The sequence below is a fragment of the Silurus aristotelis genome (genome assembly GCF_946808225.1).
Source record: "Silurus aristotelis genome assembly, chromosome: 7".
NCBI classification, from domain to species: domain Eukaryota; kingdom Metazoa; phylum Chordata; class Actinopteri; order Siluriformes; family Siluridae; genus Silurus; species Silurus aristotelis.
Window position 1 is genome coordinate 26507408 of NC_139580.1, and position 23836 is coordinate 26531243.

Consider the following 23836-nt stretch of genomic DNA (forward strand, 5'->3'; position numbering starts at 1 on the left):
TGTTTGAACCTTATTAATGATTGAAATTTGTATTAAGTACAGTGCATTCGTATTTATAATATACAGGTATATACACTATTATTTCTATATCTATATATTAGACATGACGTTTCTATCAAAACATTTTCTAAGCGAATTAGATGATTCGTTTAGGTTTACAAGCAATTTTCATGCAATTCATTTTTGTCATTGTTTTTATTTTTCACGTGATTTTTTTTTTATATTTAAATAAATTGTAAAAAAAAAAATTTATAGTTCATTGACATGGGATTTTTTACCCCATGCATAAATAATTTATTTATTTATCACATTTTATGTGATTTCCCTACAAATGTATATGTTCTATTACTTGTAGGCAAATGGTTTTATTTATCACATAATATTAACGTGATGAATTGAGTCATTTGAGTGTCATGCGTTTGAAATTTCAGTTCATAACATGTTGAATTGCTTTTTAGCAATATAAAACTCAGGAATGTCTGTGTATATGTGTGTGTGTTTGTGTGTGTGTATATGTGTGTACGACCGTTTGTATTCCTGATTAATGCCAAACACCCATCAAACATCTATTAACTGACATCTGGCCTCGATCAAAATGCTTTAATCCAGCCCATGGATCTTGTCTGACGCTCAATCATAGGACCCCGCAGTGAAACTATACTGCTGCTGTAATTCACCAGGGAGTCTTTAATATGAAAAGCAATTTTAGACCCCGAGTCTCTTTCATAGCTCGAGCGTCTCCGTGGAAGCACTTACAGAATGTGTTCTGCTGGTGAGGGAATTTCTGGCTGCTCAGGATTCCACGAGCGCTCTCTGCCTTTTGTGCTGCAGTGGTTGGGAACGGAGCACAGATGCTGTGGTCACTGCCCGCCCCCTTCCTTCTCACACACACACACACACACACACACACACACACACACACACACACACACACACACACACACACACAGATACATACATACTCCTTACATTCCCTTCCTCCTTCAGCCCGGCTCTCTCTCTCTCTCACCCCCTGCTGCCGCTGGAGCCGTGCTTGCAAGCTGCTGCTCTGACATTGGCCCTGTCAAGGTTCAGTGCACTTTGTAGAGCTGTTATTTTTTTTTAACCCAGGATGAGAAAGAAGGGGGAGAGGAAGTGGCAGTAGATGAAGTTTGTTTTCTATAGTGAGAAGTACTGGATGTAAATCTCCACTCCATATATGGCACGGCTTCAGCAAGGACACACGTATTAGAGACGTTTTGTCGGATTAGATGAGAATCGATATGCAGGAATAAAAAAAGAAAAAAAATGTTAGAGCGAACCAAATGTATTGCAACCAGGCCAGTGGTGTCAGCAAACTTTCAACCGTCTGTGAAAGATATTTCTCTTCCGAATGGCAGCTTTCTGATTGTAAACAGCACTGTTTATATCTCTAAACTTAAAAATAAACTTAACTAAACCAACATTTGTTCTTTCCATTGTGTCGCGTGGGGGGTAAACTGCCTGGATAAGGAACAATATAAGAGCGTTTTCATAGTTTGAGTTACCGGGTTCAAATCATTGGGTCCTTGAACTATCTCAAGGTCAAAGACTTCACTTCCATAACCCTATTTTGGGAGTAAAGTGAGGAGAAAACTCTAAGGATATGTACCATAGACAACAACATCTTCATCTATTATCTTGCTGTAGTGGAGCGAAATCTTTCCACCCCGGTCTTGGCTTTTGGCTTTCAGCACAATTTTGGGGGACGGCTACACTGACTTCTTATGTAAACTAATCTGTAAAGCTCATCTGCAGTTGTTCAGTTGTTTGTACTGTATATGTAATGGATTCGCTCAGTATTGTGACAATTATTTCACTCGAATAGAAAACGCTGAATTAGACATGCCGTGCCTCAAAGCTGTGTAATTGCAGTCTCTTGGAGGATTTCAGTTCTTCGAAACTGTTCAATTATCGTTATGAGGAATGCGGTTCTAATGTCCCTATGTTCGACAAGAAAAATGGAGCCATACTATTTTGAAAGACCTATCAAACATATTTGATCCACTTTTTTTTGCTTTCCATGGGCGGTTCTGACTCTCAGACATTGTGCCACACAAGCTCTGTCTTTTGCTTAGAATCTCTTTTTATCGTTTATTTTCATTCACTCTGGAAATGCTGATTTTTGAAAATGGGGGGTTGTGAAGGGAGTAAACAAGGACCAAAAAACGTCTGTTTGCTCGGTGGATCCTTGACTTCGGAAGTGCACTTTCCCAAGCTCTCGCCACGCTGCACTCCTTTGGGAATACTGCAGGGAATTGTAGGAATCTGTCTGTGCTTTGAGCGCAGGGCTGGGAGCAGGAATGCCGGTGGGAATAGTCAGGCGGAACCGCAGAAGCGTGAAGGGGGAAACAGGAAGGGTAACTGGAGACCTGGCACAGAGTCAGCGCACGGGGAAAAGCAGCGAAAAGACGCAGGGAAATAGGGAAAGAAATTGCTTGATAAACCATAGTCAAAGGAAGCTGAAGGGTAAAAATCACAGTTATATGACTAAATCCTGTACTGATCCAAAATCCTTTTAACTCAAAATAGTGTCATATCGGAAATATCTTTTATTTAGTCATAAATCCAAGTAAACTTTTTTTTTTTACTTTGAATTCAAGTATTTTTATGCAAACTGGCTTTAAATCATTCATATGCACATGCCAACTATAAAGGCATGCTTTCCCAGTACATTTATATATAATATATTATTTTATTATATGTATATACTGTATATGCTTGGGGGGTCCTTCAGGTGCTCTGGTTTCCTCCTCTGGTCTAAAGACATGCATTGTAGGTTGATTTGGCATTTCCAATTTGTCCTCAGTGTGTGAATTAGTGTGTGAGTGTATGTGGGAAATGGTATGGAAGATGGATATGTGAATAAATAGAGGTATATTATCAAAATTATTCCTGGCCAACAAAAACAATTTATACTGACTGAAAGGTATTGACTATACCACATTTGCTGCTACTTGTCCAATGTGAAGGGACGATTATTAACAGCTTGTAAAAAAAAAAAAAAAACGAAGAACGGTGCAAACCTGCCCATGTTTAAGCATGTAGAAGTGTATGCATATGTGTGTGGACTGTGCTGTGCAATAGATTGGCTGATGATTAAGTGATGATCATGGCATGGTAGTGTGTGTGTTGCCCTTTTTATGAGCAAGGTAATGTTGGAGGGGTAACCTCAATATAATTACTGAGTTTGACAGCATTCCACTAACCAAAACTATCCAGCAAATGGCATCTCAAAAATTAGGAAGAGCTTGAGACCAAAAGACAAATCTCAAACTATACACCTTCAGAGTAGATGTGTTTGGCCTGTAAGTGACCATTACGTGTGCACGTTGCACACACTCCTACACTATACATCATACACAACACTCAGACTGCTCCACTCTCTAAATAACATCTGCTCAGTGTCCCTAGTGGACAGAAAGAGAATGCATGTAATGCATGTGGACTGTAAGTCAATAATTGGCTTTCTCTCTATACAAAACCTGTAAACATTTCTAAACAAAAGCCAGCACCGGTTCTAGGCTTAGGCAAACTAGGCGGTCATAGGGGTTCGGGGATTAATAGGAATTTCGCCTAGGTTGCCAAAAAAGGCTAAAAACGGCCCTGAACAAAGCCAATGAGTAAACAGATAAAAAGTGGTTTCCAAGGTAACAGGATCTATCAGCTAGAAGTACTGTAGCCATTTCTGGATTATTTTCTCTTGAGGAAAATATATTTGAGTGAGCATTTAAGTGCATTTCATAAAAAAATATGTTTCCCCTCAGGCCTGGTTGGAAAGAACAGCGAACTCGGAGCTGTTTACAGACGTGAACTTGGTTTGTTCCAAAAAATTTTCTTATTTGAATCAAAACACCCTAAACTAGCTCAAATAACTCACAAGTTCATTTTTCCAACAAGGTCCACATGAATATACTTTATAAAATTTGGAAATATCCATTGAACTGTTATACCTCTTTAAATCGCAGTAAACATCCATCGAGAGTTATCTAGCAGTTTTATTGTTGTTGTTTTGAGTGTATTGAGTATTCTTAGGTTTTGTATTCGATCTGTTGGCCCAGGTTAGTGTGTCTGCCCACCTCTACACAGAAACAGAATGATTAAATGACAATTGAAAGAAAGCTGCACTGAAGCCGGTGGCTGAAATAGAAAACAGTCTTTCCCTCAATTAGATTAAACAGCTTAAAGTTTTTTCAGGAGGATGCTCTATTCAAATCTGGGATCTGTGGAAATATTTCATTATTTCAGCGCATTCCCTGGCTCAGCAAAGCAGAAAGGCTTTAGGGGTTAAAAATAAGTAAGACAGGAAATCTTTCCTTTTTTCCCCCCCTAGACAGAGCCTTCATCTTTTTTGACCAGTGTTCATACCAGATACACAAAAGAGCAAGACTCATACTTGTTTTATGTTAAAGCTTTCCTTTTCTAAATGTACTGTATTGCTGGACACAATATAATAGCGAGTGTTGAAAAATAGCTGCTTTGTCTTTGATGGCAGCTCAACAATTGCACAGTCTATTGTTCTGCAGTGACAGACAGATGGGCCGAGACTGGGACTAAAGACTTCCTCTTCTTTTTTTTGACCCGTTGGTCAACTGGGACCGACTACAGAATACTTTCTCACTCAGTTTAGGACACAAATGGGTGTGTATTGAAGGCAGGATAGAAGCCAGGATCTCCCATCCTGCTTTTCTTGCCCCCTCTCTTCCTGAGACTATCCTTCTCTTTGTCTTGATGATGCCATGCTGCCACTATAGGGCTAGGGTTAAGGTTAGGGCCTAACCCTGGGGCTGAAGCAGAGACTTCAAGCCATTTATCACATACAGAAATAATTTCTTTGTTACATTTGCAATCATTTGTGGATCGATTAACTATTCAGCCAAGCAAAATACTCTATAACAGACGAAAAAAAACAAACATAGACCGGTAATGTATCGATAAAAAAATTGTTGGTATTGTCCAGCCATGTTCCTGTCTGATATGCATCCTTTTGTAACAATAGCACTACAAGGGGTCTGCCTGAGTATATATATATATATATATATATATATATATATATATATATATATATATATATATATATATATATATATATACAGTACAGACCAAAAGTTTGGACACACCTTCTCATTCGAAGACTTTTCTTTATTTTCATGACTATGAAAATTGTAGATTCACACTGAAGGCATCAAAACTATGAATTAACACGTGGAATTATATATGGAATTATATACATAACAAAAAATTGTGAAACAACTGAAAATATGTCATATTGTAGGTTCTTTAAAGTAGCCACCTTTTGCTTAGATTACTGCTTTGCACACTCGTGGCATTCTCTTGATGCCTACTTTGAAGAACCTACAATATGACATATTTTCAGTTCATTTTTTGTTATGTATATAATTCCATATATAATTCCACATGTGTTAGTTCATAGTTTTGATGCCTTCAGTGTGACTCTACAATATGAAAATAAAGAAAAGTCTTTGAATGAGAAGGTGTGTCCAAACTTTTGGTCTGTACTTTATATATAATATATATAAACTTTTGGTCTGTACTGTATATATATATATATATATACAGTGAGGAAAATAAGTATTTGAACACCCTAATATTTTGCAAGTTCTCCCACTTAGAAATCATGGAGGGGTCTGAAATTGTCATCGTAGGTGCATGTCCACTGTGAGAGACATAATCTAAAAAAAAATCCAGAAATCACAATGTATGATTTTTAAACTATTTATTTGTATGATACAGCTGCAAATAAGTATTTGAACACCTGAGAAAGTCAATGTTAATATTTGGTACAGTAGCCTTTGTTTGAGGTCAAACGTTACCTGTAGTTTTTCATCAGGTTTGCACACACTGCAGGAGGGATTTTGGCCCACTCCTCCACACAGATCTTCTCTAGATCAGTCAGGTTTATATCCTGTCGCTGAGAAACACAGAGTTTGAGCTCCCTCCAAAGATTCTCTATTGGGTTTAGGTCTGGAGACTGGCTAGGCCATGCCAGAACCTTGATATGCTTCTTACAGAGCCACTCCTTGGTTATCCTGGCTGTGTGCTTCGGGTCATTGTCATGTTGGAAGACCCAGCCTTGCCCCATCTTCAATGCTCTAACTGAGGGAAGGAGGTTGTTACTCAAAATCTCGCAATACATGGCCCCGGTCATCCTCTGTGCAGTTGCCCTGTCCCATGTGCAGAAAAACACCCCCAAAGCATGATGCTACCACCCCCATGCTTCACAGTAGGGATGGTGTTCTTGGGATGGTACTCATCATTCTTCTTCCTCCAAACACGTTTAGTGAAATTATGACCCAAAAGTTCTATTTTGGTCGCATCTGACCACATGACTTTCTCCCATGACTCCTCTGGATCATCCAAATGGTCATTGGCAAACTTAAGACGTGCCTGGACATATGCTGGTTTAAGCAGGGGAACCTTCCGTGCCATGCATGATTTCAAACCATGACGTCTTAGTGTATTACCATCAGTAACCTTGGAAACGGTGGTCTCAGCTCTTTTTAGGTCATTGACCAGCTCCTCCCGTGTAGTTCTGGGTTGATTTCTTACCTTCCTTAGGATCATTGAGACCCCACGAGGTGAGATCTTGCATGGAGCCCCAGTCCGAGGGAGATTGACAGTCATGTTTAGCTTCTTCCACTTTCTAATGATTGCTCCAACAGTGGACCTTTTTTCACCGAGCTGCTTGGCAATTTCCCCGTAGTCCTTTCCAGCCTTGTGGAGGTGTACAATTTTGTCTCTAGTGTCTTTGGACAGCTCTTTGGTCTTGGCCATGTTAGTAGTTGGATTCTTACTGATTGTATGGGGTGGACAGTTGTCTTTATGCAGCTAACGACCTCAAACAGGTGCATCTAATTTAGGATAGTAAATGTAGTGGAGGTGGACATTTTAAAGGCAGACTAACAGGTCTTTGAGGGTCAGAATTCTAGCTGATAGATGGGTGTTCAAATACTTATTTGCAGCTGTATCATACAAATAAATTGTTAAAAAATCATATATTGTGATTTCTGGATTATTTTTTTTAGATTATGTCTCTAACAGTGGACATGCACCTACGATGACAATTTCAGACCCCTCCATGATTTCTAAGTGGGAGAACTTGCAAAATAGCAGGGTGTTCAAATACTAATTTTCCTCACTGTATATATATATATATATATATATATATATACACACACACTCTGACAGCCTCCGAGAATGAGATACTGCATTCGCTCTATTAATGGTATCATATAATTGTATCGAAATCCCTGAAAAGTGTAAATTACATGAAACAAAAATTGGGGAAATTACAACATACTGTACATATTAATCACATGATTACAAGTGCTGAAACACCTCTCACACTCTTTTTTTTCTTACTCACACATACACTCACTCAATCTGCAAAAAAATTGGTGGAATGTGCCTCCACTGAACGCGGAGGCACTGGGTGAAAGTTAGTCCCCCGCCGAGTGCCTCCACCGGTGCAGAAGAACAGACACACACTCCACACTTTTTTACACACTGCGTCTCGATGGCTGCTTTGCTCCTTGCTTAGTGGTGCATGAAATTGATTGCAGAGAAAGTGCTCTTGTGAATTGAGAAGCGAAAAAGACCAAAGAAGGAATAAATACACGAGTCAGCTCAAGCCTCGTTCGTGAGGACCTCTCGTAAACCAGGACAAACGTGAAATGATTTAATGATTTTTATTTTCTTCATCTTGACAAAAGTGTTAAATCTTTAGATTTTGCCTAAAATCCAGGGTTCAATCCAAAGGTTTTGCCTTAGTTGCAAAGTATCTGCTACAATAGAAAACCTATATGTAATTCTCCGTGATTTATTTAGTGTAATCACGTTACCAAATATGATAGATAGCTCGCATTGCATCAAGCATATTTTCTGTATGTGGAAAGCAAAGATTCATTCCTAGTCTCTCACACGGTTTCTCAGCCTCTCGCTTTCTCACTGTGTGCAGTGGAGAGCTGCAGCGAGCATGATGTCATGCGTTTAGTGGGTCCTCCAGGGCTGGCCGCTGTGGACAGGCTTTATGAGAAGCAGCTGTTAGCGGGAGGAGGAGGAGGAAGGCCAGATAGATAGAGAGAGAACGAGAGAGAGAAATCTGGCTGCTTAACTTTTCAGAATACCAAGGTCTATCAGTGACAACAGCAAACCTAAGGCCGATTTTTCACTCGCAGTGCTTCAGCATGCTGTGTCGTGACTGATTGAGACAAACAAATTCAGTAACAAGACAAAGACTCCAATCAAAAACAAAATACTAAATACAAAATCCAGGATTGTGATGTCAAAGCTTCAGGGTTAAGAAACAAAGTGGAAGTGTCCAAAGGTGCACAAACACAGTCTTTTCATATTCTTTTTACAGTATAGATAACCACTCTTTTTCTAATTAGTCAAGGGTTACTTCATCCCAATCCCATATCTCTAATATGTTTAATACTTTCTCCTTTTAATTATTTTTTCCATTTTTTTTGTGGATGTCCTGTGGTTGTAAAAGGAAAGAGCTAAACTTTGACCTGGCCCCCGGCCCTGTGATTGAGTGTGTGTGTGTGTGTGTGTGTGTGTGTGTGTGTGTGTGTGTGTGTGTGTGTGTGTGCATGCGTGTGCGTGCGTGTGTAGAATACTCCTACTATCCAGGGTTTGGCTTCTATTGTCCACAGCAGAAAAGAGCATTGGAAAGAAGGAGTTCTTTGACTTTTCTTTGCATAGGGGATTTAAAATAAAACACAGATGGCTTGCTCAGCCACGTGCATTCACACACACACGGCTTTTATCTATATCTGCTAAAATTTTGTATTATACTGTGTACAATTTGCTTTCAAATAAATACAAATGCACCAAATTATACACCATATTTAGTATACTGCTTACCAAATACACACAATCTATTATATCTTTTCTCAGTAAATATGCAGGAAAAACAAGCACCAAAACATAACTGTATAATTGTTACCCCCTTTTTTTTTGGGAAGTCCCACAAACGGTTGTTTATGTTTATCCTCATAATGATTAGCCTCCAGCGATTCTTTATTTCTCTTGTCTTCCTCTAATGTTGTGTGTACCAAAACCCCTGGTGACAGTGCCTTGATACCGATCTGTTGTTTGAAGCAAACGCTTAGTTATGTAACTGATAGAGGGTGATGGCCCTGCTCTGACCCTAATGAATATCCACAAACCTTGGACAGAGTCCACAAACTGATGCTTATCACTTTTTAAAGAGCCTACCACTGCTATTATACTGTCAGCTTCCTTCTGTGTCTCTTTGTGTTTATAGCCTTTTGGGGGCACCTTGAATGCGAAAGTGTAATGACGCATAAAGATGGATAATTTCTAGGCATTTGTAAATGGACAGACGAATTTATATTTCTTTCACATCAATGCGATCAAAATTAGAAACAATTATATATATATATAATGTGCTGTGAGGATTGTGCAGCAGTCGAAGGCGGGGGCCTGCTTAGACTGCTGCCCCCGTGACCCGAATTACGGACAAGCGGGAGAAAATGAATGAATGATGAATGAATATATATATATATATATATATATATATATATATATATATATATATATATATATATATATATAGATAGATTTATAAACAGTTTTAAGTTACGGTTCAGTTTTTGGTGTTCTTTTAGGGAAAACATTTTAAAATGATATAATTGTTTGTCATTTTTTCATAACAGTTTAGTATTATTAATGACATTCGTGATTAACATTTAAACAGTTTACATTTTTAAACCATTTTAAATCAAATTCCTGCTTGATTAAATAGTATATAAAATAATTGTATTAAAAAAATAATACATTAAATGAATGCAATACATTTTTTATGTTTATTAAACTGAGTATTCAATTAAATTTGCCCAAAATGTATTGATTAAATAAAAAAATATATATATAATAAAATAATTAAAAAAATGCAATTAAATAGTTAACTTTTTTTAGACCCCTTTTGGGTAATACAGATGTGTAAATAAGTGTGTGTGTGTGTGTGTGTGTGTGTGTGTGTTTTACATTGAATATTTAATTTCCTAAAGAGATGATCTATTTTACTGTTCTATTTATTTTAGCATACTTTAGTAAATGTCTTTATTTCTTCCATTATTCATTCATTTACTCCATTAATATGTGGAATTGTCAGGATTTTCTCCTGTTAAGAGAAATTCTTGAAGCTGGACATAAAATGCTAAAGAATCCACAATACTAGCGTTAGCCGCTAACCAGGAAGTGGCTAGCGGCTAATGCTAGTGCTATGGATTCTTTAGCATGCGCAAAACAAATCTTATTTCCAGTATGGAGTTAGTGGCCACAGTGACACTGTGAAAGTCTAGTATTTTTTTTTACACCCCTGGCAGTGTTGTATATGTTTTCAAGTTGAATTATATTTTATTTTTTAAATGCGCTTAAGTCTGAGGCGGAAATGAAAACAATGTTTAAAAGCCACTTAATACGTGCTTAAGGGATTTTAACTGTCTATGTTCCACACGTTAAAAGGATTGCATTCAGTGAACACACGTGTACCGAAACGAAAGCCATGTATATTTACTAAAAAATAATAATTGGATAAAGATACACTATATGAACGACCGTATTGGGACACCTGCATTTTCCAAGCTGTTAGTGGTTCTTCCCCAAACTGTTACCACAATGTTGTAGCATAATTTCCCCTTTACTTGAACTAGGAAAACCTAAACCTGTTCCAGCACAATTATGCCTCTGTGCACAGAGCCAGCTCCATGAAGATATAGTTTACATGGTTTGGAGTGGAAGATCTTTTTCTATAGAGCACTTTGGGATTAATGTGAACACTGACAGCACCCCAGGCCTTCTGACCTCACCTACATCAGTACGTGACTTTATCAACATGCATGTGGCTAAATAAAATCTCACAAGTCTCCATTAACACACTTTGAAGATCTAGTGGAACATCTTTTTTAAAAGAGTGAAGGTTACTGTAACAGTATATATGGACTAGATGTGGAATGGGGTGTCTGAAAAGTACATCCAATTTTTTTGGTCAGGTGTTCACAAACGTTTGTACAAAACCAAAAAAGAAACAAAGCATTATATTAAGCATTGCAACTATCATGCTTAGCAGAAAAACAGCATAGCAGAACAAGTTTATGCGAGACCTATCATTTTGCTGAGGCGTGGGTCAGGAAGAGGGACAGGTACGAGGTCAGTCTGGGCAAATGGAGATTTTTTATTGCCTGAACCAGATGGCTGACTTTTTCTCCACATCATTGAGGAAGTAGCTGTGTGTTACAAGGTCACGTTTAACAATGGAAAATGAGACAAAGAAAATGACTGCAAGCAGTTGAAGGCTGTAAAGCAGTCGAGCAGTAAATATGGCTACTGCTACAGTTTCCGCCATACAAGTTGTGGATTTTGTTTCATGCTGTGTTCCTCCAACCTGGAACAGAGATGGCATGGATGTTTTAGCTCCATACATCAGATCGATGTTTAAAAGATCAGGTTTGGCCGTATAACTGGAATATCATCATTCCTTGCCCATTAGTTTGCATTTCGCACAGTTCGAATGTTAATTGTACACAGTATCCCAAACATCCTAATGACCGAGAACACATGGTATGTAGTTGTTGAGTGTGTCTATAAAAAAAAAAAGTATTTGTCTTTGCTTGTTTGTCTTTGCTCTTTATTTGAAAAAAAGAAAAAGAGAGAGAGAGAGAGAGAAAGTTTGTGTGTGTGTGTGTGTGTGTGTGTGTGTGTGTGTGTGTGTGTGTGTGTGTGTGTGTGTGTATTTTTCCTCTAGCTTTCAGCAAGAGGAACAGCATAGAGGGAAAAAAGTTGTATGTTCCTCTGAAAACATGTGACCCCTTTACACAGCTGAAAATCATTTAGGCATGCAGGTCATGCTATCCGAAAGAAAGAAAGAAAGAAAGAAAGAAAGAAAGAAAGAAAGAAAGAAAGAAAGAAAGAAAGAACGAATGAAAGAAAGAACGAAAGAAAGAAAGAACAAAAGAAAGAAAGAAAAAAAGAAGGAACGAAAGAACAAAAAAAAGAAAAGAAAGAACAAACGAACGAAAGAACGACAGAAAGAATGAACAAACGAACAAACGAACGAAAGTAAGACAGAAAGAAAGAACGAACGAAAGAAAGAAAGAACTAAAGAAAGAAAGAGCGGGAAAAAAAATTAACGAACGAACAAACGAATGAAAGAACTAACGAACGAAAGAAAGAACGAAAGAAAGAAAGATAATTTATAACTATTATGAATAAGTTTTAAAGAAAAGGACAAACAGTAAAACTGGCGATACCTTTGAGCCTTAGCCACACCAAAGTGGAGAACACCACATGCAGAATGGCTTTAATATTGTTCTTGGCAGACCCTCTAAATCAGTTTGCGCTGCGGGCCAGCATTGCCGCTGGGATTACAGCAATGGCAAGAGCTTCCGAAGGACAGGTAATGGAGCTGCACATGACACGTCCAGCACACCCGACTCTAACTTCAAGTCTATGGTGAAAAAAATTGGCAGTGGCTGTAAAAGGATGCTCAACCTATTAACCTAATGCACCAATAAACACTGCATACTGTATAAATTGACAGCATTAACAGCAGTCGAGCATTAACAGCATTAACTTCTTCAACAATGTAAGCTACAGGAGCTTGTCTGTTGGATCGGACCAAAAGGACCAGCTTTCGCTCCCCACGTGCATCAAGGAGTCTCGGCTGCCCGTTTGACCTTGTCGCCGGTTCACCACTATTCCTTCCTTGGACTATTTGTAATAGATACTGACCACTGCAGACCGGGAACAACCCACAAGAGCTCCAGTTTTGGAGAGGCTCTGACCCAGTCGTCTAGACATCACAAATTGGCTCTTGTCTGCTCGCTCAAATACTGTACTTATGCTTGCCCATTTTTCCTGCTTCTAACACACCAACTTTAAGGACGAAATATTCAAGTGCTGCCTAATAATATCCCACCCAGTAACAGGTGCCATGATGAAGAGATAATCAGTGTTATTCAATTCACCGCTCACAATGTTATAATGTTGTAAGGTCATAAACATAAACATGCATCTGCAGTTAAATTAGTCGAGTGTTACACAGTGGATTGTCATTCCAAGCTTACTTATAACCCCTTCCTGCATTACGTCATACTTCCTCTTGGCAGGAGATGTAGTGGCTAGCGGGTACTTAGACCTCAAGCACACATGCTCACGCCTACAAGTGACAGTTTGTCCCAAATGTGTCTATTCAGTAGGACCAAGTGTGTCGAATGCTGTGAATATTCCAGAGCTAAGTGCTTAGTGCTCTGACATCCTTTTATGCTAGCATGACACGGCTTTTTTTTATACAGACTTTTTTATTCTATATATTTCTTTTTTAAGGATTGTAATAAAGTCTTACAAAGGAACTGTAGTAGGAACTTGGTCCACCTGTTTACCTGTTTGGCTTTTTCTCTAATGTTCTTTGTAAGGGAACATTTATGGTGTTTAGGGAGGTGGTAGCTCAGTGATTTAGGCTAAGGCGCTGGGTTACTGATCAGTAGATTGAGGTTCACGTCCTGGTATCGCTAAGCTGCCACTCTTGGGTCACTTAAGCAATGCTTTTTACCCTCTGTTCTCCAGGGGCCCTGTAACATGACTGACCCTGTGCTCTAACCCCAGTTTACTCACTTTGCTGGGATTTGTGAAGAAAGTATTTCACTATGCTGCAATGTTCATGTGACAAGCATGACTCGTCTATCTTTATTTTTTTTTCATACTATTGCTTAGTGGATGGTTGTAAACTTTTTAAAACCGAGCCTCATTGTATTTACTCAGGGTTTAGACAGTACAGGATCCATCTCTCTCTCCCTTTCACACTCTCCCCTTGTTCCTGACTTTGGTTTGTGAGCATTGCGTGCATTGTGGCTTTGGACAGCCCGCAAAAGTGGCAAATAATGTATGACTCAGTCCGAAATCTGTTCGTCCTAAAAACGAGCCAGTTTGTTTTCGTCTCCACTCACCATCTCTGACGCATCCAACAAACGTGTGAGCGTGTTTTGATCCGAATGAAAGATGTTAGATGAAAGAACAGTAGATTTTTTAAGCAAAATGTGTTTAGGCTAAATATCGTACTATTACTTGCGTCTACGCCGGCATTTTAACTTGCTGGTTTTAAAGAAGTATTACAGACATGCGAGTTCAAAATGGATTAAGATCAGGAATAAATTACACGTCCCATAATGAGCTGCTTATCTGTGTTTATTTGAAGAGCTCCGATAACCCAGGAGAACATTTCGAGCTAAAATTAAAGCCTGAGAGCCCAGAAATTATTTGTTTAATTCAAATTAATCTAAAATCACTAAATTCATTATTGTTCTATTTAAAAAGGCTTTGCATTTGCATCAGGTTGTGTAAGGTGTGTAATTTTGACTTTTTAGCGTTTGTGTGTACGACGAGTTGTAATATCAGTTGTTATTATGAGACATAGCTAAGTTTCTCCTTCTTTGCTTTTTCAGGATGCCAGCTGCTAGCATTATGACTGGTGGAAGAGCGCTGCTGCTCTGTACGAACACAGAGAACTGCATCTACCAGTCAGTCAACGGGTATGGAGCAACACATTACGCTTCCGAAACACATTAATAATAAATTTTTTTTATAGATTAAAAAAAAAATTTTTTTCCACCACTTTCTCCTTAAATGTATGTACATACCTACACCTCTTTTGATGTTTTTTCTTTATCTGTATTATTTGCAACATTGTAGAAGAAGATATCCAAACTATGGAAATGGAAATATGTAGTAAAAAAAAGTGTTAAACAACCCAGAGGACGGTTCCTGAATGTTTGGTTTCCACTGTGAAGCATGGTGGAGGAGGTTTGATGGCGTGGGGGTGCTTTGCTGTAGACACTGTTGGTGATTTGCTCAAAAAACGAGGGCACAATTTTTCCACAGCATTTTGCAGTGACATGCTATCCCATCTGGTTTGCATTTCCAACAGGACAATGACCCCAAACACACCTCCAAGTTATGTAAGAACTATTTGTCCAAGAAGGAGAGTAAAAGAGTGCTGCATCAGATAACCTGGCCTGCATAATCATCTGATCTAAATCCAGCTGAGACGGTTTGGGATGAGTTTGACCAGAAAGTGAAGGAAAAGCAGCCAACAAACACTCCAGGAACAAAAATTTTCCAGGTGACTACCTCATCAGGCTGACTGAGAGCATGCCAAGAGTGTGCAAAGCTGTTATCACAGCAATAGGTGGCTACTTTGAGGAATTGAAAATATAAAACTGGGTTGTTTAATACTTTTTGGTTTACTACACAATTCCAAACGTGTTGGCATTAATGGACCATGTTAAAAATAATACTTAATAAAAAACACTGAAGGAGATATATATACCTCATCTGAGAAATATGTGTAATATGAAACGCATGCATTATTTTTTTATTTATTTACTTATTTTACAGCATTGATTGCACTACACTTTGTAGTATTTGTGTTCATTCGGTAACAAGAGCTTTGGACAGATCACGCACTGATTTGGTATGTCATCAGATATTCCATCAAAGGGGTTCAGTGGGGTTAAGTTCAAAGCTCTCTTTAGGACACTTGAGATCTTCCACTTCAAAATCTGGCAAATCATCTCTTATTGAAGCTGGCTTTGTCCACAGGGGCATTGTCATGCTGGAACAGGTTTGGGCCTCATAGTTCCTATGAATGTAAATCTTAATATTACAACACAAAGCACGAATCCTATACAATTCTATGACCCCAAGATTGAGATTTTAGGGAGGAACCACGTATGGTGTCGGGTGTCGATATACTTCTGGCCCTATAGTACTGTATTTCTAGATATTACGTACATTGATATGAGGTTTCTAATTGTGTGTTTTACTAAAATCGAACTAGAGCGCCAGGCCGTTCTTTAGCTAAGTAATGAGTAGGGGTGGAATGCCGTAGCATGCTATTACAGGCTGTAAAACCTCCACCGTGGTGGAACTTTGAGTAGACTGAGATCATCCATTTTACTTAAGTACTGTATGTCACTGAGTATTGTATCATTGTAAAGGCCAGATTCTGAACAAATAAGGGCAAAAAGCTAAAGACTCCCAACCATTCCCCCTTGAAATTTTTCTCAACCAATCAGTTAATGGTGTCAGGCTTCCTCGTTTTTCTTTTCGGTTGGTTTTGTCTTAAAGCATATTTTTTTTCTACCTGCCAAGCTCAGTTAGTGGAAAGGGTTTCTCGGCAGGCGTGGGTGGCGGGTGATGTTACCTTCTTTCAGTCGGGCTTCCACACTTGGCTTTTTCTTTTTTTTAACAAGTAGTCCATTTCCTTCCAGCAAGAAGAAGGATACAATCACCCTGGCCTTTTTTGGTCTGCTTGTCATTTTTGTTCTTTTTCATCCCCCACCCCACCCACAAACACACCCTCCCTCCCTCCCTCCCTCCCTCTCCCCATTCTCTTTTTTTTTCTCCCTCTCCTTCTTGTTGGCTTTATGGAGTTTGACCTAGATTTCTTCCTCACTTCTGTGCCTTATGCTTCTTAAAACGAAAGAGTCTCACCAAATTATTTTGAACTTAACTGGATACGACTTCTCAATTCAAAAACTTTATAAAAAAGAAAAGAAATATTTGCTTGCATATAGACTTTCCTAGAAGTATTTTTTTCCCGTTGTGCAGTGGTTTCTTTGAAATTTAAACCTTCGTATTTCCTACATTTGTTCGAGATTGGATGTGCTGGTTGGAATCCAAGCTAGCATATCTTTACGGAGATAATTACAGAAAGAGAAACCTGCATGTATGTGTGTGACTTTTTCGCTTTTACAAAGAAATTCTACAGATAATAGAGCAGATCTAAAATCAGCATATTACCCAAGGCTTTAAAAACTAAAAACAATTTATATTTGATTTTGTTTACATCGACACAGGATAACCTTCATTATTCTGGTAAGATGTTCCACTAGATTGGGGAGTGTCATTGTGGAGATTTGTGTTCATTCAGCCACGGGGGTATTAGTAAAGTCAGCTACTGATGTAGGTGTGGTGAGAAAGCCTGGGGTTCAAAGATGTTCAATAGGGTTGAGGTCAAAGCTCTATAGCAGGCCAATAAAAATCCTCCACTCCCACCCTTACAACCCATATCTTCATGGAGCTTGCTTTGTGCACAGGAGCATTGTAATGCTGGAACAGGTTTGGGTCTCCTAGCTCAAGTGAAGGGGAAATTTAATGCTTCCACATTTAAAGACATAGTACACAATTGTGTGGTATAGTGTACATATATGGAATTGTACTGAAATTAGTGTTGTCCTCCAAAGACTTTATTAACAGAGACATAATTTCATTTGAAGAAAATAACAACAGATATTACAGTGTGTTTGTTCTCTTTGTTTCGCTGCTCTATGAAGGCTCCAGTGCTGTGGCTTGCAGCTTCAAGACGCTCAATCTGTGGTGTCACATAGGCCGGACCTGTCCAGGGTTGTGGACACACAGTCCCCCCTAACATCCCTGGACAACGTTGATCGTTTCCCTGGGAACATGGAAATGCTCACTCCCAAGAGGCCAAGCGACACTTATCCTGTTGAAAATGGCCTGGGGGGGTGCGACAAGCTCACGAAAACTCCTGCGGGACTCAAAAGCACTGCCAGCATTAGGGACAAAATATCCCAATGGGAGGGCAAAACAGATAATACTGGACCAAACCCACAGCCTGTCATTCAGAAGGAGACCGAAAGTGTGAGGAAGAAGGATCTAAAATCTACCGAGGTACATAGAAAAGAGAGTAAAAGAGGGTTCGAATGGGACAGACAGGACATTGGCAAAGAGAATGGAAATAAGATTGGAGATATGAGGAAAAGTTCCAAGGCGTATTCAAGAGATCGAGATGTGATACTGGACAAAATGCCTGCGGGGAAAGCTGAAATCGTCCAAGACAAGAAGTCTGTTTTGACGCACATTAAGAAACTTGAGCAGGCCATGAAGGAGACGCCTACGAAGCCATCTTTGCCAGGCAACTACTTCTGCCCACCTTCCAAAGATAAACAAGAGGAAAAGGCTGCAGAACCCATCTTCGGGACTGTGGAAGCGGTGAGGCCCGGCAGCCGCCGTGGTCGAAACAAAGACCCTGAGAATGTGTACACTGAGCCCGGGACGCCGTCCATTAACCCTCTGCCCAAACCTCAACGTACTTTTCAGCACCACACTCAGACAAACAACCCAGGACCTCCCCATAGTTCAGCAAAGGGGAGGCGGAATCTGCCCCCTTTGCCCTCGATACCCCCTCCACCACTTCCCTCCTGCCCTCCACCACCTGGCGTATGTCAGAGGCCTTGGCAGAACCGCACTCGAGACAGTAATAAGAGGTGAGGGGGTCCGCAGCTTGCAGTACACTTTTCTTTTGCACTGAACTGAACATAAATGAATTATTATGCAGTTATTCATCCACCCTATTATTGCAGCAGTACAATGAATCATGCAACTAGATTGAAACTTATAGTAATGGATGCAGTGGTGTTTGAGGAGTGTAAAGTAAAGTGTGTTTGTGGAAATTAAATGTTTATTACATTCTAAAATAAAAAATGACTGAATATGGTACAGCATATAATTTTTTTTATAGGAATCTAGTCTTAACCAAAAGGGGTTAAAGGACTTGCTCAGGGGTCCAGCAGTGGCAGCTTGGCCCTGCTAGGGCTTGATCAGAGCCTAAACTGTTAAGCCAACACTGACCCACCCCAAATTCTGTGGCTACAGAGGAAGAATGACCCCAATAACATCGTGTGCTGTACTGTTATTTTGGCATACCAAAAAATGACAGCATGTTTTATGAGAACTATGGAGGTCTAATGTTACATATTCATGAGATCATTTGGCATAACGCTGCTCCGTAAAGCCTTCAGGCTGTGCAAAAAACCGGCCAGGGTTTCTTTTTAGTTTTTTTTAATAAGACTATTGAAATGGTTCATTGAAGGTCGGTCAGTCTTCGGCTTTAAGACCGTAGAAATGTGATTTATGAAACTAAATATCTCTCATACTTCAAAAGTTGACCTCTTTCCATGCCAAAAATTATTTTTTGCATGAACTTGTATCTAAGGTTACACATTAGCCAGTCAAGTACACAACCGCATGTTATCCCAACAGAGCTTTAAGTTCAGCAATTTCCTGTAGTCCTTGCTGTCTCCTTGCTTGACCTTGTTCTTCATTCTCTATTTCTCATACTCTACTTTCTCTTCTTTCGCTCCAGGTTGATATTCCTCTTTCACAACTCTATCTGATGAACTTTAATGCTAGCAGTAAATGAATAACACATCTGTGCCATTAAAAATAGTTTCTTCTACCCTTATCAGTAACATCCATTGTGTTTTATGCTGACCATGCAGGAAGTCGTATGAGTTCGAGGATTTGTTGCAGTCGTCCACCGAAGGCTGTCGAGTGGACTGGTATGCTCAGTCCAAGCTGGGACTCACACATACGTTATCCGAGGAGAATGTCTATGAAGACATCTTAGGTAACACCCTGCATTGTTTTTTGCACTAATGATAACTGGTGCCATCAAGACCTATCATGCAGACATTCCTTCAAGAGCTTTCCTGCATAAACCTCAACATGCAGTCAAAAACTGAATTTAGAATATCAGGTGTATTAGATCACTGGACTACATGTTTGATTAGTAGTGCTTATTTAGAGTGGCCGAAAATAGACATTTCTTCCACAGTTGCTTTATAGATTACATTTGGGTGAAATGAATAGGCGAAACCAACTACTCCAATTTTAAAAAGAAGTGGAAAAACCAAGTCTTGCTCATTTGTTTTGGCTCTGTATAGTCAAAGAGAGCACACGCATATTGTTTTGGGGAAACCTAAATGGTTATTAAGTCAGATTCTCAGCATGTTTCCAAACTGGTATTTTTTCTGGCAATAGTTTGTTTTGGAAATAAAAATTCTAATTCTATATTTATTCCGGAAAGAAAAGCATAAACGTTCTTACTGGAAGATTAATGTAATATATGTGATATGCCATATTTACTTGTGAAGCAGTCAGTCACTGAATTTTCCCCACAAAATATAAATTAATATATAATTAAATATATATTATATATGTATGTATGTATGTATGTATACAGATATGCAGTGGTACCTCTGAATACAAATGCCGCCGAATACGTATAATTCAGAATACGAATCGAAATTCATAAACATTTTCGTATCGCATAAATTTACGCATAAAAATTCAGAATACGAATCATCCAAATATCGCTGGCTAAGATTCGAATGGATGATGGTTCTTCCGTACTGCTGCCCAAATCTCCCACGCCTCTCAGCCATCAGTTAGCGTCTTCAATTCATAGTCAGAGCACTGTCTCAGCGCTGTGTTTATCGCTGTGTCTTAGTTTCCTTAATATTCATCACAGTATCGCATACACCATGAGTGTAAAAAAAAAAAAAGAAGAAAGAAAGTAGTGAAAGCAGTAAAAACGAAGCAAAGTGTATCAAAAAAGAGAAAATTACGTGATAGTGATTCGGGTGACAGTCTGTCCAATATCATAGTGGAAGGAGATTCGTTTCCTTCCAAACAATAATTCTTTCTCCTTTTCCTCCGAACGTCCTCTCCATCATGTCAGCATTCACTCTTCTCCCACGGTAAAGTATCCAGATGTTAAGGCACCAACATGAAATGCAAAATACTAAATAATATTTATGCATATTGGTTGTATTTTTATTTTTATATTAATATTTGGGGTCTTTCGGAACATATTATCCCACTTTACATTATTCCTTCCTAATTCCTTAACGGATTAAATTCTTTTCTGAGGTACCACTGTAAATGTATATAAAGTCACTTTGATTCTCAACTGCAGCTCTCTATATTAGCATCAGACAAAGAAACTAGCTATTAAATAAATGTTAAGCTAACCCATTAGCCAATATTAACGACTCCTTTATGTGGGAGCTTTTTGCACTGATTTATCATCAGTGCCAGAAATGTGAATAGGGCTTAGACTAGACATCATTAACTTTTTTTGCAGTCTTCTTTCAAACTTTTAGTAACTTTCAGGTTTTACACTTTTCCGTTCCTCTTAAACCAAGTCCATTAAGCTTTTACGAGAGTATTTATTTGAAAGACTGCTTGCATTTTCACGTCAGTAAAAAGTTTGTGTTCTTTTAATACCACTGTTTTTATCGAGGAACAGCTTGGTTAGACGTGAAATATAAGAATAACGCCAAAGAGTATTACAAGGAATTCCAGACTTCACTTTTGCCTCAGTATGAGTGTGAAGAGCAGTGTGTGCTCTTCAGTTCTGGGACTGGATGTCCCTGTCTAACACTCTCCTCCCACTAGTCGCATCTGGTAGATAAATTGTCGTGGAAGAGTGGGGGTCTGGGTCTGAAAAAAATCTGAGAAAAAAAAAAAAGAGAAAATCTCCTTCCAATTCTGCTTGCATGTTTATGCAGATCATGCGGGATCTGCTGGCATTTGGTGCTAGTTTTTGGCAAACTATCAACCATCTGGAATACAGAAATATGGAGCGAAATAAATGCATTACGTCAGTTTGAACCCTATAATGGAAACAACGAGACAAGCTCCAAGCAGCGTATACCTTAGCAAATATAGAGAGTGATGGCATGAATAGGAAAATGGTTGAACATGACAAGAAAGTGATAGGGGAGAGAAAGGAAAGAAGGGTGATCCAAACAACAAATCAATAATAGTTATAGTATGCCTCTGATAGTACATGTAATAGTCAGTCCCTGTTTGAATTGTGCTAACTACATTTAGAACACAAATAGGCTGTATCACAAACACTCGTAAGAGACCCTATATCATTTTATGCCTCAGCTACATTCACACACTATCATATACAAATATGTTTCATATTATTTCATATTGTAATAAGTTCAAGAGAAGCAAACAGCAACTTTAGCTAACGTTCCTTGCTAGCCTACATTTGCTGGATAGTTACCTAGAACGATATCTAGTATGAAGAGTTTCAAGACAGTTTAAAATCATTAGCCCACTTTTTAACTATAGCAAATAACACAGCGTCTGGAAAAAGCATGACTGCTAGCATGACTGCTAGTTATACAGCATTAGCAAGGCCTTTAGTTTTGGGCTTTTGTTGCTGTTGGTGGATTTTTTTAAAGACATTTTGCATACGTTAATGCTGCAGGTAATTCACTATGTATTAGGTTAGATTGACCTAAACAGTAAAGATAAAAATTGATGCCCAAATAAACGAACCTTGTTGGAAGATATTATCATTGATAGCATTTGGCAGACTTATGTAGAGTTGGCAGAGCAATGTATAATTATCCTTGTGCAATCTTAAAGGCCTTGTTATGAGGGCCCAGCAGTGGCTGTTTGGCAGTGCTGGGATTTGAACTCATGACTTACTGATCAGAAATCCTATAAAATAAGTATTGATTAAGTATAATTGGTAAATATGTCTCAGTTCCTGATGTCTTGAGCAACACTAAACATTCAGGTGCATTTATGAAAAGTGATATATTACCCCAATATGTAAGAAAATCTGAATAACAAAAGCTTTGCACCATTTGCAGATCCTCCATCGAAAGAAAACCCTTACGAAGACATAGAATTGGAAAGCTACTGTCCTGAAAACAAATACCCAATGTCACCGTCTTCGCCCACTTTCGACACGCCAACTAAGGTACCTTTTCTGGCTTATGATATTTAATGAGAAGTAACACCGCAATGGCAAAGTACATTATACTGACCTTATTTTTTCACTAGCTCGCCTCGAAGCCTGGTTTCTTCAGGCAGAGTTCGGAACGGCGGAGTTTCAAACTGTTGGATCTGCGCAAGACAAACAGAGATGGGGGCATTGCGTCACCCTCAAAAATAAGCCCACCTTCAACTCCCAGCAGTCCTGATGATACGCCATGCCTCTCTGGAGATCCCTATAACCGCAGACGGAGGAAAATCTCTAAGGTATTGTTAAAAAGACACTGTTCTGTGAATTTGTTTAGGGAAAAACGGATTCGGGAGCAGTATTCACCTACAGTAAAGCTAGAAATGGTCGAAAAACGCAAAGAAACATTTCCTGTTCTGGCCATTCGAAGATAAATATATAAAATAAATCAAATAGATTTTTTTTTTTCCCGATAAAGGAGACTGGATGTTTTCATTTCTAACAGATGGTGCTGAAAATAAATGGCATCTTTGAAGCCCGGAGAGGGAAAAAGAAAATGAAGCGTGTTTCTCAGTCAACTGAATCCAGCTCAGGGCGAGGTGTGTGTAAGTCTATCCCACACATTCACACGTGGCATTTATCGATTCATTTATTTGTCCCACATGTGAATATGATTGCAAATGCTTCCCAGTTGTGAGCACCCATTAAGAGACTTCACCATGTTATACTATACACATTCTATACATTGCCTTTCCACACGTGTATCCACTTATCTTTATGGACACGTTTACATCTTCGGGTCAGTTGTGTTTAAATTATTTTTTTTAAGGATTGTAGAGTTATGGACGGTTATGTATCTCAAAAAATCCTGGCATACTATACAGTGGTGTGAAAAAGTGTTTGCCCCCTTCCCGATTTCTTTTTTTTTTTGCATGTTTGTCACACTTTGATGTTTCGGATCATCAAACTCATTTAAATATTAGTAAAAGATAACACAAGTGAACAAAGCATGCAGATTTTAAATGAAAGTTTTTATTATTGAGAGAAAACAAAATCCAAAACTACATGGCTCTGTGTGAAAAACTGTTTGCCCCCTGTTAAAACTGTGGTTTATCACACCTGAGTTCAATTTCTCTCACCACACACAGGCCTGATTACTGCCACACCTGTTCACAATCAATAAATTTCTTAAATAGG

At 38.8% G+C, this 23836-nt stretch overlaps 1 protein-coding gene across 3 annotated transcripts in view; it reads left to right on the top strand.

The window, feature by feature from the left end:
- LOC310728578 (DENN domain-containing protein 2A) overlaps positions 1-23836 on the top strand; it is a 38232-nt gene that overhangs the window by 3728 nt on the left and 10668 nt on the right. For 2 of the 3 annotated variants that reach the window (XM_083546234.1, XM_083546233.1), the window contains exons 2-7: positions 14508-14594; positions 17400-18353; positions 19368-19495; positions 22548-22657; positions 22741-22938; positions 23145-23238. In XM_083546234.1, the coding sequence (XP_083402360.1) occupies positions 14509-14594; positions 17400-18353; positions 19368-19495; positions 22548-22657; positions 22741-22938; positions 23145-23238 (1570 nt within the window). In that variant the 5' untranslated portion in view covers position 14508. Of the gene's footprint in view, positions 1-14507; positions 14595-17399; positions 18354-19367; positions 19496-22547; positions 22658-22740; positions 22939-23144; positions 23245-23836 lie in introns of all 3 variants that reach the window. The other variant, XM_083546232.1, reaches the window with a different exon arrangement.